Source organism: Aphelocoma coerulescens, chromosome 3 (assembly GCF_041296385.1).
Source record: "Aphelocoma coerulescens isolate FSJ_1873_10779 chromosome 3, UR_Acoe_1.0, whole genome shotgun sequence".
NCBI classification, from domain to species: Eukaryota; Metazoa; Chordata; class Aves; order Passeriformes; family Corvidae; genus Aphelocoma; species Aphelocoma coerulescens.
This window is the reverse complement of record NC_091016.1, coordinates 92661826-92676901: the sequence shown is the minus strand read 5'-3', so window position 1 is coordinate 92676901 and position 15076 is coordinate 92661826. Positions and strand designations below refer to the sequence as shown.

Genomic DNA, 15076 nt, shown 5'->3' with positions numbered 1-15076 from the left:
AGCAAGTTAACTAACTTTAAATAATTTTTGAGAATTGGAAAAGGAATCCTTAGATGTAAAGGAAGAAAAACAGCAGCAGAATTACTTGCTGTAACTGTTGAGTCCTATTGTTTGAAATATTTATAATTATAAAGCATTGGAAGCTGTAAGAGCCAGCAAAGACATGTACTCAGAAATTTTTTCCTGGATTCAGTTGCCTAAAGCTGTGCACTTTGGATAGAATTTGATCTGAAACTCCAAATTTACATAGGTGTCAAAAGGAAAAAAAAGTAAGTCTGTCAATTAAGGTATGTGACAGAAAATAAAAGGTAATTTTACTTGGAATATTGAATTAGTTATATCAAAAAATTAAAAGTAGCCTCTTGAATTTTCCTTTTTTAAATTTTCTCCTTTCCCCCCCATGTTTCGAGAGCAGCTCAGAAGTATGCATGCAGTTGTTAGACACACAATCCTTTGGAATAAACCTTCTGGAAATGTCTGAAAAATGGAGCCTCAAGTCACAGCTGCTAAGGGTGAAGCATGAATGTTCAGAGGTTCAACCATCTGTGCAAGGGCCTGACTTTGCACCTTCTGCTGGCATGATCTTGCATTCCTGTATGGCTGCCACAGAAAAGCTTGTGAGGATCCTGTATGTAACTCTGGTACAGATGAGCTGTTGCTTTCATGCTGCAAAATGTGTGACAGTCACTGCTGATCTACGGAGTAAGCACTTTGATCATCACCAGTTTTTGAGTCCTTAGCACTGAGACCTTTGGGGGTTTGTAGGGGTGCGTATTGCCTTTCAATGTGCAAATTGTTCATTTCTGTTGTCACTCCACTGACACACTCTGCTGTGTCAGCAGAACCACTATTGTATTTAGGTAGGTTCCTTGTAAGTCCCACTTTCAAACAGACCAAAGTGTATTATAAAACTCTGTGAGATTGTATTCAGTTGGCAGAGCTGCCGGCTCTGGCTTTCAAATGGACTCTACTGCCTGACAAAACATGGGAAAACATTTTGCATGGAAAACCCCAGTCACAATCACAGCTATGGTCTGTGATTACAGCCCCAGTTGTCAGAGACTGAAAATAGTCCATGCCTCAAACATTGATATAAAGTTTTGCTCGTTATAAAGAAGCTACAACCGAAGAAGCGTCCCTGAAGAGTGGGACTTTGAACTGAAAGTCAAACTGTTGATTAGATAAAGGGAAACACATTGTTCAGTCACCTCAGGCTGAGGGAAAGGTGTGCATCCACAAACGGCCAAAGCCACCTGCTGCAACTACCCCCGGTTGAGTTTGGGGTTGGGGGAGAGCACAGCTCACAGAAGCCAGGTTTACACAGACTCCTCCCAACCGAGGGGGAGGAGGAGGTTTTGGGTGCATGGTGTAACCTCTGGTGAGAGGCAATAAACACCCATCCTCCATTACACAAACTGGCCCAGCTGTGGAACCCCCAACCCCACAGGGCACATCCACAGGACTTTCACATGAGAGGCTTGGCCCCACAGGACTGCACATGGTGCAACAGACCCAGAGTCTGCTGTGAGAGACTGACCCCCCCTCCAGGGGGCCATGGCCGGACATGCCCACCCAGCCTGAGCATATAAACCCATCGGACTCTGTGCCTCCCAGGGGGACCTTCACCACCAAGAAGACCAGCTGGAGAGGATCAGCGGGACATCTTGGGATCCACGGAGTGGTGATATTTTCCTTATTCTGTCCCTGTCACTCTTTCTGTCCCCCCCACCTATTTTCTACTTCTTTCTTTCTCTCTCTCTCTCATATTTACCATCAAATAAACCCCTTACTATTGTCACTGGCATATGGTCTCGTTTGCACCTTAATTCAGGCAGAGGCATTTCTAAGAACCTTAAAACTGGAGTAGAAACAGTGGAGTAGAAACTTCACAAAGGAAGCACTGGAACATTATTTTTTGCTTAATCTACCTGTTTGGGATTCAACAACGGTTGTCTCCATCCACCTCCACAGAGACATAGCAAATGTGCCTTTCTCCTGCTCCTAGTTGCATCACTCACTCACTGGCACTGAAATGTGCCTGTTCTGTTGAAGTTTGTATCTGTTGTCCAGAATGTGTTGAAACAGGGTAATTTCTCCTATACTAGAAGAATGCAACAGTTGGAGGCACTGGGGATTCCCAGCTCCCTGTGCTGTTTAGGGTAGCATATGTGTTTCATATTTCTGGTGAAGGTTTTGAACAGCTCATGGCTCTAGGGCACTTCAGAGATGACATCCTGGAGCCTGCCTGGAAGCCTGCTGTGGTGTATCTGGGCTGGCTGTAGGTCCATAATATATGGAATTAGTTTTATAAGTCAAATCTGTCTAACAGAAAGATACTTTATATGTGTCATATTTACATCTCTTGTATATACAGCTGTGTGAAACTTCAAAACTGTTATTGTTAAGGAATCCAGAGTCTTGTTTATTACTTTGGGGATAGAAGAAAAATAGATTTATCTTTGGCCTTTTTTAGTGCAGTTCAGTTGTGTTCAAAGCTGTCATGGCCCAATATATCACAGAGTGCTGCATTACGTAGGATTTCTGTGGTGTGATCCTTAGTGGTGTCACAGTAGTTTGTCAGCACTGTAGACAGTTCAGTTCACTGATCGTACTTCTTTTAGGTGCAGTTGATACTGTATTTCAGAGCATGGCTAGTGCATCAGTTATGGGCCAAAAGATCCTGGCCTTCACCCTGGGTTTTTTTACACAGGTCTATGTCTTTCTCTTGGACCTCATGTTTTAAGGAGTTAACCAAAACACAAAGACCCTACTTTTAGGCTTCTGAAGTTGGGCTGGGTTGGGCTCCTGTTCAAAGAATATCTCATCTCTCTGGCCCATCTCACTCATAGTCTCTTTCAAACAAGACCTAGAAGGAAGAGAGATGTGTTTCAGTGGTCTGTTGTTGCTTGCTTCTTCTCATGCTATGTTTAAACATCAATACTGACTTCGAAGATGCTGTTAAGTCATGAATTGCCACTCCAGTCAAACAACACACACACACATAAAGGTTATGTGATATTTCCTTCATTTTTTCATAGCCTTTTTCTCTTTCAGAAATTGGCTACCTTCAGGGTAGTTGTTTTGAAGTTATTAGCACTAACAGAATCTGGAGGGACATTGAGACATCAACATAGTTTTAGGAACTTCTCTTATCCGGTTTGGGACTTTACTGCCCATTTTAATTTTTTCTCTCATGTTTCATCTGAATGCCTTTATGTAAAATTTTGCCAGTGCTCAAAATATTACTATTGATGTATTTAACAGAAAAGCAAATGCAGAAGTTCTGAGTAGTAGTTTAATGCCTTTACTGGATATTTGTGCAAGAAGGAATTCACAATTCTTCATGAAAATAACAATTTGAAAAGTAATACAATGAAAAGCAGAAAGAGAAATGTTTAAATCTCAGTGGCAATTACATAATGAAATGTGTATGTGTGCTTGTGCAGTTGAAACAGCACACATTCATCAGAACCGTGGTTTTGAATCTTTTCTTATCTAGGATACAATTTGTATGATTCATTAATGACTGAATTTGCCTGGAAGAGAGTAATCATAAACGTACTCTGATGCTTTAATACGTACAACAGTATGCATTTAATAAATGCTGCAGCTAGTTGTGGGTGACCATAAATTCCCCCAACTGCGTATAGCTTACAGTATCCTTTGTCAGTAACAGCCAAGACAGTACTTAACTCATCAGTTTACAAGACTCCTTCCTGCTTAGGGACAAATAAGATTTAAAAATAGTTATTCATGTCACTGGTTGTTTTCAAGTATAAAACAAGCAGGTTTCAGTTTTCCTAATTAATTGAGTCGCAAGGGGAATACCATGGGTGCATTTTTCATCAGCCAAAAAATTCTTACTTTTATAGGGGAAGAGCACTTCATTTGTATGAATATTAAAACATGTTGCCTGGATTTTTAAGTCTAATAAGAGTCAATGTTTGAATCTCTTGATTATTGAATTAAATTCTCTCAGCAATCTGTTGTCCTTATGTAGAGAGTTGTTTAAGTCAAATGGTAATCAAAATCCATTGTCTTGTAAATTACTACTGTCTAAAGCCATCACCAAACTGACTGGCCCTCATTTACTTCAGTAAAGTGGATCATAGAAGTAAAAAGACAGGAATGAATGAAAGAAAATTTTGTCCATCTTCCCCTCTCAGCCAGCCTCAGCTGATACAGATCATACACTAAAGCTACGATTGCGGAAGAACTACAGGATAAAGTTAGCTTGTCCAGCAGATGCTGGGTGGGCTGAAGTTCCCCATCATGACAAGAGCCTGTGAGCACAATGCCTCCTGCAAAAATACTTTGTCAATAGGCTCCCCTTGATCAGGGGCCTGTAGCAGACCCCAGTCACAAGGTTCCCTTTGTTGCCTCAGTCTCTGATTTCTGCCCACAGTCTTTCAAGCTGCTCATGGTTGTTCTTCAGAGACAACTCTCCACATTCAATCCAGCTCTAGATGCAGAGGGCAACCCCTCTGCTTCTCCTTCCTCCTATGTTTATTCTGAACACTCTTTAACCTTCAATAATCATACTCCGGTCATAGGATTTGTCACACTGAGCTTCAGTACTGGCAACAAGGTTGCAGCTTTCTACCAGCACAGTGACTTCCAACTCCTCCAGTTTTTGCCCATGCTGTGTGCATTGGTGTAAAGGCACCTCACCTGAGCTCTCGGTTGTGTTGCCTTCCTAGAGGAACACCTATTAATTTCATTGAAACATTTGCTTGGTGTTTCCCTGTTGCCTTCTGTTACCTCAGGAGTCCCTGGCTCATCTCCCTAAGACTGCAAGTGTGCTTCACTGCAGCTAGCACATTTCAGAGTCAGCAACAGAGGATCCTCACTAGCACCTCATCCCTCTAATCTTTGCCTATCACCCCACAGCTTGCCAGGGACAAGCCTGATACTGACAGCCTGCAGCAGTGAAGCCAACTGATGGTTCTTGTGGAGAACATTAGGTTAAGAAGCATGGAGAAAAGCATGAACAAGATTATGAAAGAGGGAAAATTTAGCCCAGGTATTAAGAAGAAATTCTCTACTGTGAGGGCATTAAGATACAGAAACAGGTTGCCCTGAGAAGTTGTAGATGAGCCAGCCCTGTCTCTGTTCAAGGTCGGACTAAATCAGGCCTTGAGCAACCTGGTCTAATGGGAGGTGTCTCTTCCTGTCGCAGAGAGGATTGAGACTAAATGATCTTTAAGATCCCTTCCAACCTTTCCATTTTATGATTTTATGAGTCTGTGAAGGGGTAAGGGCAGAGTAAGGGCTTGAGATGTGGCCTACAGACCAAAGAGTTGAAATAATATGTATCAATTCCCAAGACTGATAGATAGAAGAAATATTGGCATGTAAAAGGAAGTGAGATATATGACAACCATCAACTAACAAAGGAAGCAATGTGAAGTAAGGTAAGAAAAAGGGGAGCTAATGTTCACTGTATAAAAGTGAGCTTTCCAACTGGCATTGATGATTAGGAGTGGAAGTCAGGTTGGACTAAGTGGACAAGGGTAATGTGAAATCAAAGGTGAAGATAGTTTTGTTTATAACACTTCACAATTTGAGGATACCTGTAATAATTATTTGCCTGTTCTGTATTGCCAAATATGTCAGTTGCTTGGGAAAGAGAGCTGTTACTTGGCACAAAAACTGTAAAGTAGCAAAACAGAAACTAAGGTGCAGTTATCATAGTTGCAGGATGTAGTGAATCGTGAAACTCATGAAGGAATTAAACTCATAAATTTTAGATATCTGTTATTAAATAAAATCTAACATGCTGATAAATGAGTTCTAAAAAACTAATTCATAAGTTTTTTATGCTGTTTCCTGGGAAACAGGACTTACAGGACTGTGCTGTCCACTTTGGTTATCAGTCATTTACTCTACAAGTAACTTTTGATAGCCAGCTTGAAATCACTTTGAAAGGAGTGGAAGGTCAATAATACCTTCAAGTAGGCTTTAAAATCTGTAGTTGGGTGGAGGAAAGACCAAGTTAGTATGCCTGAGATAAGCCAAGCATTGACATTATATATTCATTTTGGCAGCAGCCTGGTCGACAATCCACGCATCCTTCCCAGCTGCTGTCACAGCATTGCCCTCTCTTGCTCTGTATCCTGGATAACATGGGAAGACAGTAGAACCCGGGGTGTGGGAGGAGGGCTGGGGAGAGGTGATGCAGGACCTGAACAGTGAACCAGGCTCCATTATTTCCTGTTTCTAATTGTGTATTTTTTACAATCTCATTTTCTGACTGCTTTTACCTGTGGATTCCTGAAATGCATTGGTTTAATTTCATCTACTACATTAAACAAGCCCAAGGGATTAAAAGATTTCTGTTCCTTTTTAACATTGGATAGATTTGAGCGCTGAACATACGCTTTTATCTTTAATGAAACTATATACTATTAGATTTTTTTTTTGTTTGAATGTTTCCAGAGTATAATACATGAGCATTGCTGTACAACAGTCTTACTTCTGTTTGCTATTTGCAGATTTATTGTTTATATGCTATAAATGTGTTCTGCATGCTTTTGATGCATACAGTCTGTGAGCATAATTTTAACCTTCTTTGTTGTCTCTTATTTTCTTAAAATATACTTATTTTCTTAAAATATTCTTATAGGAGTATAAGAGATCCACCAAGATGCAATGTAAAATCACAGCTCTTTAATAAATCAGCAGGATTTTAAAAATCAGTACTAATACTTATTAAATATAATTATAATACATTTTCTATAATATATTACTATGACATATTTTTATTATAAGGGCATGTTTAATAAGAATATTTATTAAATATTAATAAATTCACCAGTGGGATTTTTCAGTGGCGTTGATACCCATATCTCAAGTACCCTAAGTGGCAGCATTACAAAATACAAAATACCTATTTATTTCTCTTAGTAGAAGCTCAGGCTTTAAATTTCAAAGTCCCCTATTATCTAGTCCTCAGAAATTCCAACTAGAAAACAGCAACTCTTGCCAAACCATAAAAGATAAGGAAATTTTGTGAAAGATCCTACTTTAGTTAAATCTCAGCTGCTAGCATTAATAATTGCACAAAAACATTTCATTGCTTCACTGTCTGTCAAAAAATCATGTAAAGAAATAGAGCTTAAACAAGAACAGCAATATTCATGTTTTAGTATGATCTTTGAGAGAGGTTACATTGGAAAACTACTCTGGATTGCCTAGTTTGCTTGCTCGCCAAAGGCAAATTAGCAAGTATACTCAATGTTATGCTCTGAAAATATAGAACTGTAAAATTTATCCTTAATTTAAATTATCCTTAATTTATTAAAAGAAATAAAAATGAATGGCAACTTTACTGAAAAATATGCTATTTTTTAAGCATTTTTTAAACCTTGAGTTGAAGCAGTTGTACCCTTTGGAACATGGGTGCTGTCAAGAAAGAACTATGCAGGTGTTGCAAACTTGTTTCTAGTAGATACTGTGGAAGACACTTTCAAAACTGTAATTTCTACTTTATTTTTAGAAAGAGGAGTCATTGTTTTGTTTGGAAGGGTATATATTTCCAGTATATGACAGTCTTATTTTAATTCATATATCTTCAAAGCACAGGTAGGTGCATGCATTACATTATCCATTCATATCATTTTAATTGTTCAGAAACCTATTTTTATCTCATCATTCACATTTCATATTTAGAGACTCTTTGGTGTATATGTTGATGAATGATTTTAATTACACAGCTTTTCAAAGCTATATGTGTACAATTTATTGCATTCTCTTTAATAGGAGGAGTTTACTTTGTATCTCTGCCTGCAGATTTGATTCTGTACTTAAGACTTGTGTGTTTTTTGTAGATTTCTTTTGATATTTGTTTTGGGATTACATGCAGAAGTGAGCTGGTTAAGGGCAAAGTTTTATTAAAGTTGGATTGTTATGACTGTGCACAGGAGTCTCATGTTGGGTGGATGATAACCAAGCTGATCCAACTCTTCAGCTGGAAGAGGCTGGTAAATAGGCATTGCATCAACTGCTGATCAGGCTGATCAGGCAAGAACTGTAAATGCAAAGTTGCCTAATTAATGGGTTTTACAGCAAAATATTTCAGTCCACCTTTCTGTCCACCTACCTAGCCCTAAATTTGGTGAGTGACAATTTTACAAGAGACGGTGTTGACAACCATGGTAAAGGCAAGGTAAATATTTCCCCTAAATAAAATCATACTGACTGCTCCTGGAACACCTTCCTGCCTTTTGTGTGTTTGGAAAAGTTTTCCAGCAGGATTCATCCAATGCAAACTTGTAAATGGCGGGCAAGTATATTTATTCATATATATATATATGTGTCTGTGTGGGTATACACGTGGGAGTTGGCTGAAGGTATAATCTAAATTGTTAATAGGATAGAGTGATCTGTTTTGAGTGGTTAAGACATCATAGTTATTCTTAGGCATACAAATTAGGGTCAGAATATCCTTTTGTCAGTTAAAAATACTCATTTACAAAGAGTTACTGAATTTAATGTTACAGGGGGTATGCATTTATATAAAAGTACAAGTTGTAGTAATTGTATTTAATGTGTCTTACTTCTTTTTCCTTTGAAAGAACTCCAATATATCTATATACAGAAAAGTCCTGTGTACTTTTTAGAGCAGTATGCTTCATTACATAATAACTATTTGTTTCGATTTCAGGGAAAAAAGACAACAGTTTTAATTTTTTTTTTATTAGAAGAAACTGTGGCAAAAAATTTCTAACATAATTCTCATGTAAGTTTACATCACTCCTCTTGTGGTTCAGGAGAAATGCATTATTAAAGAACAATATGAAAGTGAATTGTTTGAATTTGAAAATACAGTATGTCTTCTAGCAGCTAGCATTTAATCAAGTTTTTTCCTGATAACTATAGTCAAAGAACACCCTAATACAGCTCTCAACTTACATGTTTGAATTTCAAAGAATTTGTTCATTCATTTGTCTAGCTGTGAAATACAGAACTGTATGTGCAGGGTAGTCACCAATTTCTGTCAGCAGATGGGCATGATGACATCTAATGCTGAAAACCAGTATCCTGGGGAGTTCACACTTTTGCAGGAGTTTGTTCACATGACAGTTTCCTGTAGTGTTAATCTTTTGAGGATGAATGTCAGTTTCTCATAGATCTCATATGTCTGTAATCAATAGAATTTTAAACTCTAAAATTTTGAATTTGATGTTTTTCTTTAACATTTTTATATGTAACTCCCATTTCTACTTAAGGTAATTGTTTGGGATAAAAAAGATTGAGATTCATTTTGAAAGATTAAATTTACTGTTATTTCTCTTTAGTTTCAGGCACTGCATTCTGTATCACAAACGCTGGGTTTGTTGGGAAGGAACAACATACTAAGAACTTCTTTAATATCGCTTCTCCTGTTGGAAGTCCGTCAGTTTGCTGAGCAGTTGTTGCAGGCTCACCAGGTGCTGTCATCTTTTCTTTTTGAGAAAGACCAAAGAGTGGTGTTGGGGAGTGTTTTGGCTGTATTTAGTTGTTTCTTCAGATGTAAAAAAAAGCATCATTCTATAGAACGTAGATTTACAGACCCAGATAATGCTAGGAACTACCTTAAACAGCAGATTCAAAACAAGAGGCATAAAGTAGGAGAAAATTCCATATGGATAGGTAAAATTATCAGACTGTATAAGAAATTGACTGTATAGGTTTTTAGATCATACTATACAATTTGCAAAACACTTGAACTAATTAGTTAGAACACTTAGGACGATGTAAAAATTATTGACTTTGCAGGCAATACAACTTTGGTATTCAGCTGAACACACAATCAGCTTCAATATTCTCTCTCTAGCTCATGCAAAACTGGAAAGTCAGCTGCTTTATTTTATTTCAAAATTAGATTTAATGTTTCGCTTTATTATTATTTAAATTTATTAATTTTCATGATGCAAAACTTATCCAACACATAATATTGTATTTAATTTGTTTCAATAAGTTGGAGGTAAAAATCAGAGTAGAACTGTTGGTAAAATTTATTCTTAAGTTAAATTTTTTTCCAGTAAACTATAGAGCTATAGAGGAGAGAGAGAGAGAGAGAATGGAAGTTTTTTAACATTTGAGAAAGAGATGTGTGAAATAAATAGGGGTTTCATAGGTTTTTCATGTATTTGTATGTGTTGGTATGTATTTTATGCAAAGTGTTCAGCTTCACTTAGGATTGCAACTTGAATTTGCACTGTCCTGAGAACTGTTTATTTGGTGGAAGATAAATTTATTGATACATATTGAGAACATTCACCATCAATATATTTTGCAGTGGTCTAATCTAACAAAAGACTTAAGTGTTCCTCAAGCAGTCTTAACTTTATTTTTTTTCCTTCTAGGATATGATACAGTAGTAAGTTTGGACTGTTGGAGAGGGAATATGTAATTTCCAACACAAATTTCTAGTATGTTTCAATCATATTCTGGAAATGCCAGTTTTGAAAGAATTAGACAATGAGCTGTGTCTTATTTTAGGTCACTGTTAGCATACAAGACTTGTTGATGGCAACCAAAAGTCAACAGACTTCTAACAATTGTAGGGATAGGGAAGTGTGTAATTAAAAACAATATTTTTTTTTTTAAGTTTGAAACAGGTGTTCATTTTTAACATTATTAAATCTCACCTGTTTAACAGAATTACTCATCTTTCTTTTCAGGGTTTTGCCAGTGGCAACACAGAACCTTTCAGTGCTCCACAGTGGTGTCAAGCTCATACTGAACATTGCACTTTGCTGAGCTAGTTACTATGAAACTGCTTACCTTTGCCAGACTGTAATTATTTTTATTGCTGTCATATTTGGCAAAGCCTCAGGAGCTGGGCATCTGTCAATCTGTAGCAAACACTTTGTAGGACTTTGAAAAGCTGCAGTACATGTAAGGAAAGTAACTGAAGTTCTGGTTTGCTTAGCTTGTGGTGAATTCAGTGTTTTTAAAGTTCATGCATTCTTGCATTTAGTCCAAATAGATGTATTGTGTTCATTTACAAACCCTCATATATTGTGCATCTGATAATATTCTGGGAGTATATCACAATAGGACTCTAATTCTGATGGCCTGATTTACAGATTTGCTTCTAAATGTTTCTGAATTTGTGTAGCATGACTTCTGGTAGGTACAATTCTAAAAATACTTCCAAATAATTTTTTCTTGTTTTATAATCAAATCTAATGATACAATATCAGTTTGAAGTAAACAAAATGCCAGTTTAAAAAAAACTCTTCATAAATACTTAAATTAGAATTTGCAGAAAGATAATTCTTCATGTAATCAAACTTAATTATCTGACAAGTATCCTAATTGGGTTTTGTTACTTAAAGAAAACCACTGTTAATTGCAAATGGGGTCTCCCATTTAAAACAATCAAATTAGAGACTCTGAACTGTAGTTATGATTAGAGGTGTGGAAATACCTGAGGTTTGTTTTGCTTTGTTGTTAGTTCCTTTTATTGTTGTTGTTGTTGTCAGCAGATAGGAGAAATAAAGAATTATCTAAGGTATTTATTCAGGTTAGTTTGCAATTAACTTTTGAGCATTTGATGGAAAACAGAAATTGAAAAAATAGCTTATTTATAGTAATAATTTTTTTTAATTGAAGGTGTTTTTCAACACTGACGTGGATTAAAACCAAAATTCCTTTTAATTTTTCTAAATGAATCATCTAGATAGCTCAACATTTCTGTTTTAATTTCCTCATTAAAACTTGAACTAAGTTCCAAATAGTTTGTTAAATGCATGAATTCAAGAATATGCAGCTTTATATTCCATCACATCTTCAGTAGGAAGTGTGCTAAGCTCAACGCCCTGCAGGTTTGTGTATACATTTTCGACAAATATTGAAAATTTTTTACTTTAGAATTCTGTCTGATTTTACAGAGTTTTTAACTGTGTCCTCTTGGAACAAGCTTATCAGTCTATGACCCACAGTTTTAAAGCGCTATCTATGCCCCATGCTTTTCAAATTAAAAAATTAGGTTGTATATAGTAGAGTGTTTCTAATAAACCACAACAAAAAAGTACAGCGATTACTCTATTTTTATATTGTTGTCTAATATTGTTGGTTAAATCCTTTAATCTTACAATATGGCAACTTTATGTCAAATACTTGAGTAATAAAAATTTTTATACATATTTCCACATATTAACATGGAAAATAAAAGTAATTAAGGAGCAGGTAAAACAGTAGAATTATCCTGATTTTCCACACAGTTAAGATGAATTTTATGTTACTAAACTCTCAAGTAAGTTAGTAGTTTGCCTTAATTCATGTAACTACTTCATCATGGGCTCCAAGTAAAGCTCATACTTAGGTGCTTTGCTGACACCAGCATGCTGAATTCTAGGCAAAAGCATATTAATATAAACTCAATTGGATCTCTTTATTTTTACAGATGTTGTATATGGGCTTTTGAGTTTTATCTATAATAGAAACCTTACATGCTTCATAAATACAATTTATAAGAATACAGTAATTGAACCTTAACTTACTATGAAATAGAAATTTTCTGATCCCTAATTGGATTCCTACTGCAGAACAGATAAAATTGTAAGATACTAAGATTTCAGAGTGATGCTGTGGAAGATGGATTATTTTTAAAATGTTGAGCTCCTCTCCATGGTAGCAGATCTTCCTTTACAATAACTTTCGAAGACAGAGGGCCAGAAAGGGTAGTTTACTGCCCATTTCTAACCCCCCAAATGTTAATTCCAAGAACTCTGAAAAAGAAAATTAAAAACTAGGAAATAGATTTTAAAATAAGAAAGACATACTATGAAGTTTTGGAAAGCTCTGTTATTCAGTAATTGCTGATGCATAGCTCATCTAGCATTACAGTTTTATATCACATTACTTTCTATGTACCATTTTTACTTTTTTAAAACTTTAAAACAGTTTTATCACAAAATCTCTACACGGAATAGTTGTTTGTTTAGGGATTTTTAATCAAAACACCCAGTTATATGTAATTCTCAATATTATACGTAAGCATTAAGTCCAAATTCAAATGTGGGTGCTGACTTCTCACCTGAAATGAATGACACAGGATATAAAGGGTGAGATTTATCCTCTTTAGTTTAGGTGTATGTAGTAGACCTTGTTGTCCGCTTCTTGTAAAAGTCAACCAAGCAGCTAAGGTTAACTAAAAAACTTGCGAACATGAAGATAGATAGATAGTTATGCAAGGCTTTGTTGAATGTTACATAAATCCTTGAGAATCAGGCTCAGTACAACAACACAGCTTTGACTCCAAAGAGCCCAAGGAGGTTGACATAAGGTGGGATTTGTCTCACTTTAATTCAGATTTCTATGATGTTTCTATCTGACTTTCTTACTTCAATTTTCAATTGTAGTCAAGGGAGGGGAAAAGTCATTTCTTGTCTAACCTATGCTCTCGTATATAATTACGGTAATTGGCCCTAGAGTTGTTTGCTTCTTTCTTCTGGCTATGAGAAAGGACATTGAAGATAAGCTGAAATGCAGATATTTATGTTGTAGAATTCCAAAGTTAAGGGATAAAAATCCCATAATATCTCCATGAAAATGTCTTTCTGGATGATCTGGGCCAGAGATGTTATTTCAGGGAAGGCCTAATCCTGCAGTACATTATAACAGGTAGTCATGGAAAGCATACTTCTGCCTGTATCCTGATAAACTTAAATGAGTAACATTATTAGATGTTTGGAACAAGTTCTATTTTAGTTACTGTAATTAATAAGTTAACTTAGTTACCAGTATTCAGATTCTTTTAGTGTACACAAGAGGTTGGTGACTGATGATGATTGATTGTACAGGATATGTGGATTGGAGCTTCTTGTAGATGCATTCAGCTATGGTGTGTCTGATGCATGTGCCTCTAAAGAGGAAGACCTGTAAAACCAGCGGTCTATGCAGGCAGTATATTGAGGCTGAAAAAGAACAAAGGGGAGCACAAAAGGACTATGATTTTGAGCATTTTCCAAGATTTTCATTGCTATTCAGCACAGTGTCGCTAACAGATGTGTCACTGGAATGTCAAACTACACAGGAACATCTCTGTATGGAAGTAAATGAAGGGCTGAAATATTCCTCTGGCTGGAGGGACTGTTTTTTTTCTTAGCTGGCTTGCAAATTACAGACATTGTGAATGTCAAGTTGGACTAGCTCTGTTGGTAATTAGTTCATCAGGGAAAATGGAGTTTTCCTGTAGCTGGGTTCAGCTAGATTATCAAAAGGTTTAAAGTGCTGAGAACTGAGCTAGGAACATTAGAGTTTCTCCATGCATCCATTCTGTATCCAGTGGTTGCTCTGGGCAGGTGTCACACCCACGACATGCTTTATTCCAAATGCAAGTGTGTCTGATGTGATGTAGAAAATTCTTCAGACAAGCTCCTCTTTCCAAGAAGTTTACTTCATTTATGCAGTATGTCTAATCTTTTCAAACATAAGTTTATATGCATTGAAATAAAGGCTTTTTATGGGTTTCTTATTTTAAAAAAGCTATACTATTTTTTCCCAAGTAAGGTAGAAAATGGCTAAAATAGTTAATAAGAAAAAACAACTGAGAATATTATGCAGCTAGAGAAGCTAAATACATTTGGCAGTCTACTGTTGTTTGAGGTACTAAAATGGCTATCAAGTAGTAGCCATTTGTAATTTCTATTGTTGACTTTTTCTGATGCATCAGATTAATAATACTTTACTGAGGTAAAAAAAGAGATTGGTGTTATTTACCCGTTATGAAAATAATTTAACTTGCATCTGGACATCTGTTCATCCTTTTTAAGATGTCATTTCTTTCCTTGTTGTGCTGGTAAGCACAATTGTAGCATATTTCAAATTGTGAATTGTTAAAGATGCTGCAAAATTGTGTTCTGTGTAATGTAGGGTTAATTTTTATTCCATGAGACTACTGATGCTACTGATAACAAAGGAAATAATGGATGGATAGAATAATCTGCATTTTTTTCTTACATACCTAGTGTAGAGATACAGATTTGGGAAAATGTAAATGTCTTCCCTGAAAGGCAGGAATGAAACAATCAGTCAAGACTTGGTATATGCTAAAACAGTGCCATACACCTTTGAAGTGTAT

At 36.3% G+C, this 15076-nt stretch overlaps 1 protein-coding gene across 1 annotated transcript in view; it reads left to right on the top strand.

The window, feature by feature from the left end:
• Positions 1–15076, top strand: part of MEI4 (meiotic double-stranded break formation protein 4) — a 73028-nt gene that overhangs the window by 25624 nt on the left and 32328 nt on the right. Inside the window, exon 4 of the mRNA XM_069011292.1 lies at positions 9300–9431. Coding sequence (XP_068867393.1) covers positions 9300–9431 — 132 coding nt within the window. The remainder of the gene's footprint in view (positions 1–9299; positions 9432–15076) is intronic.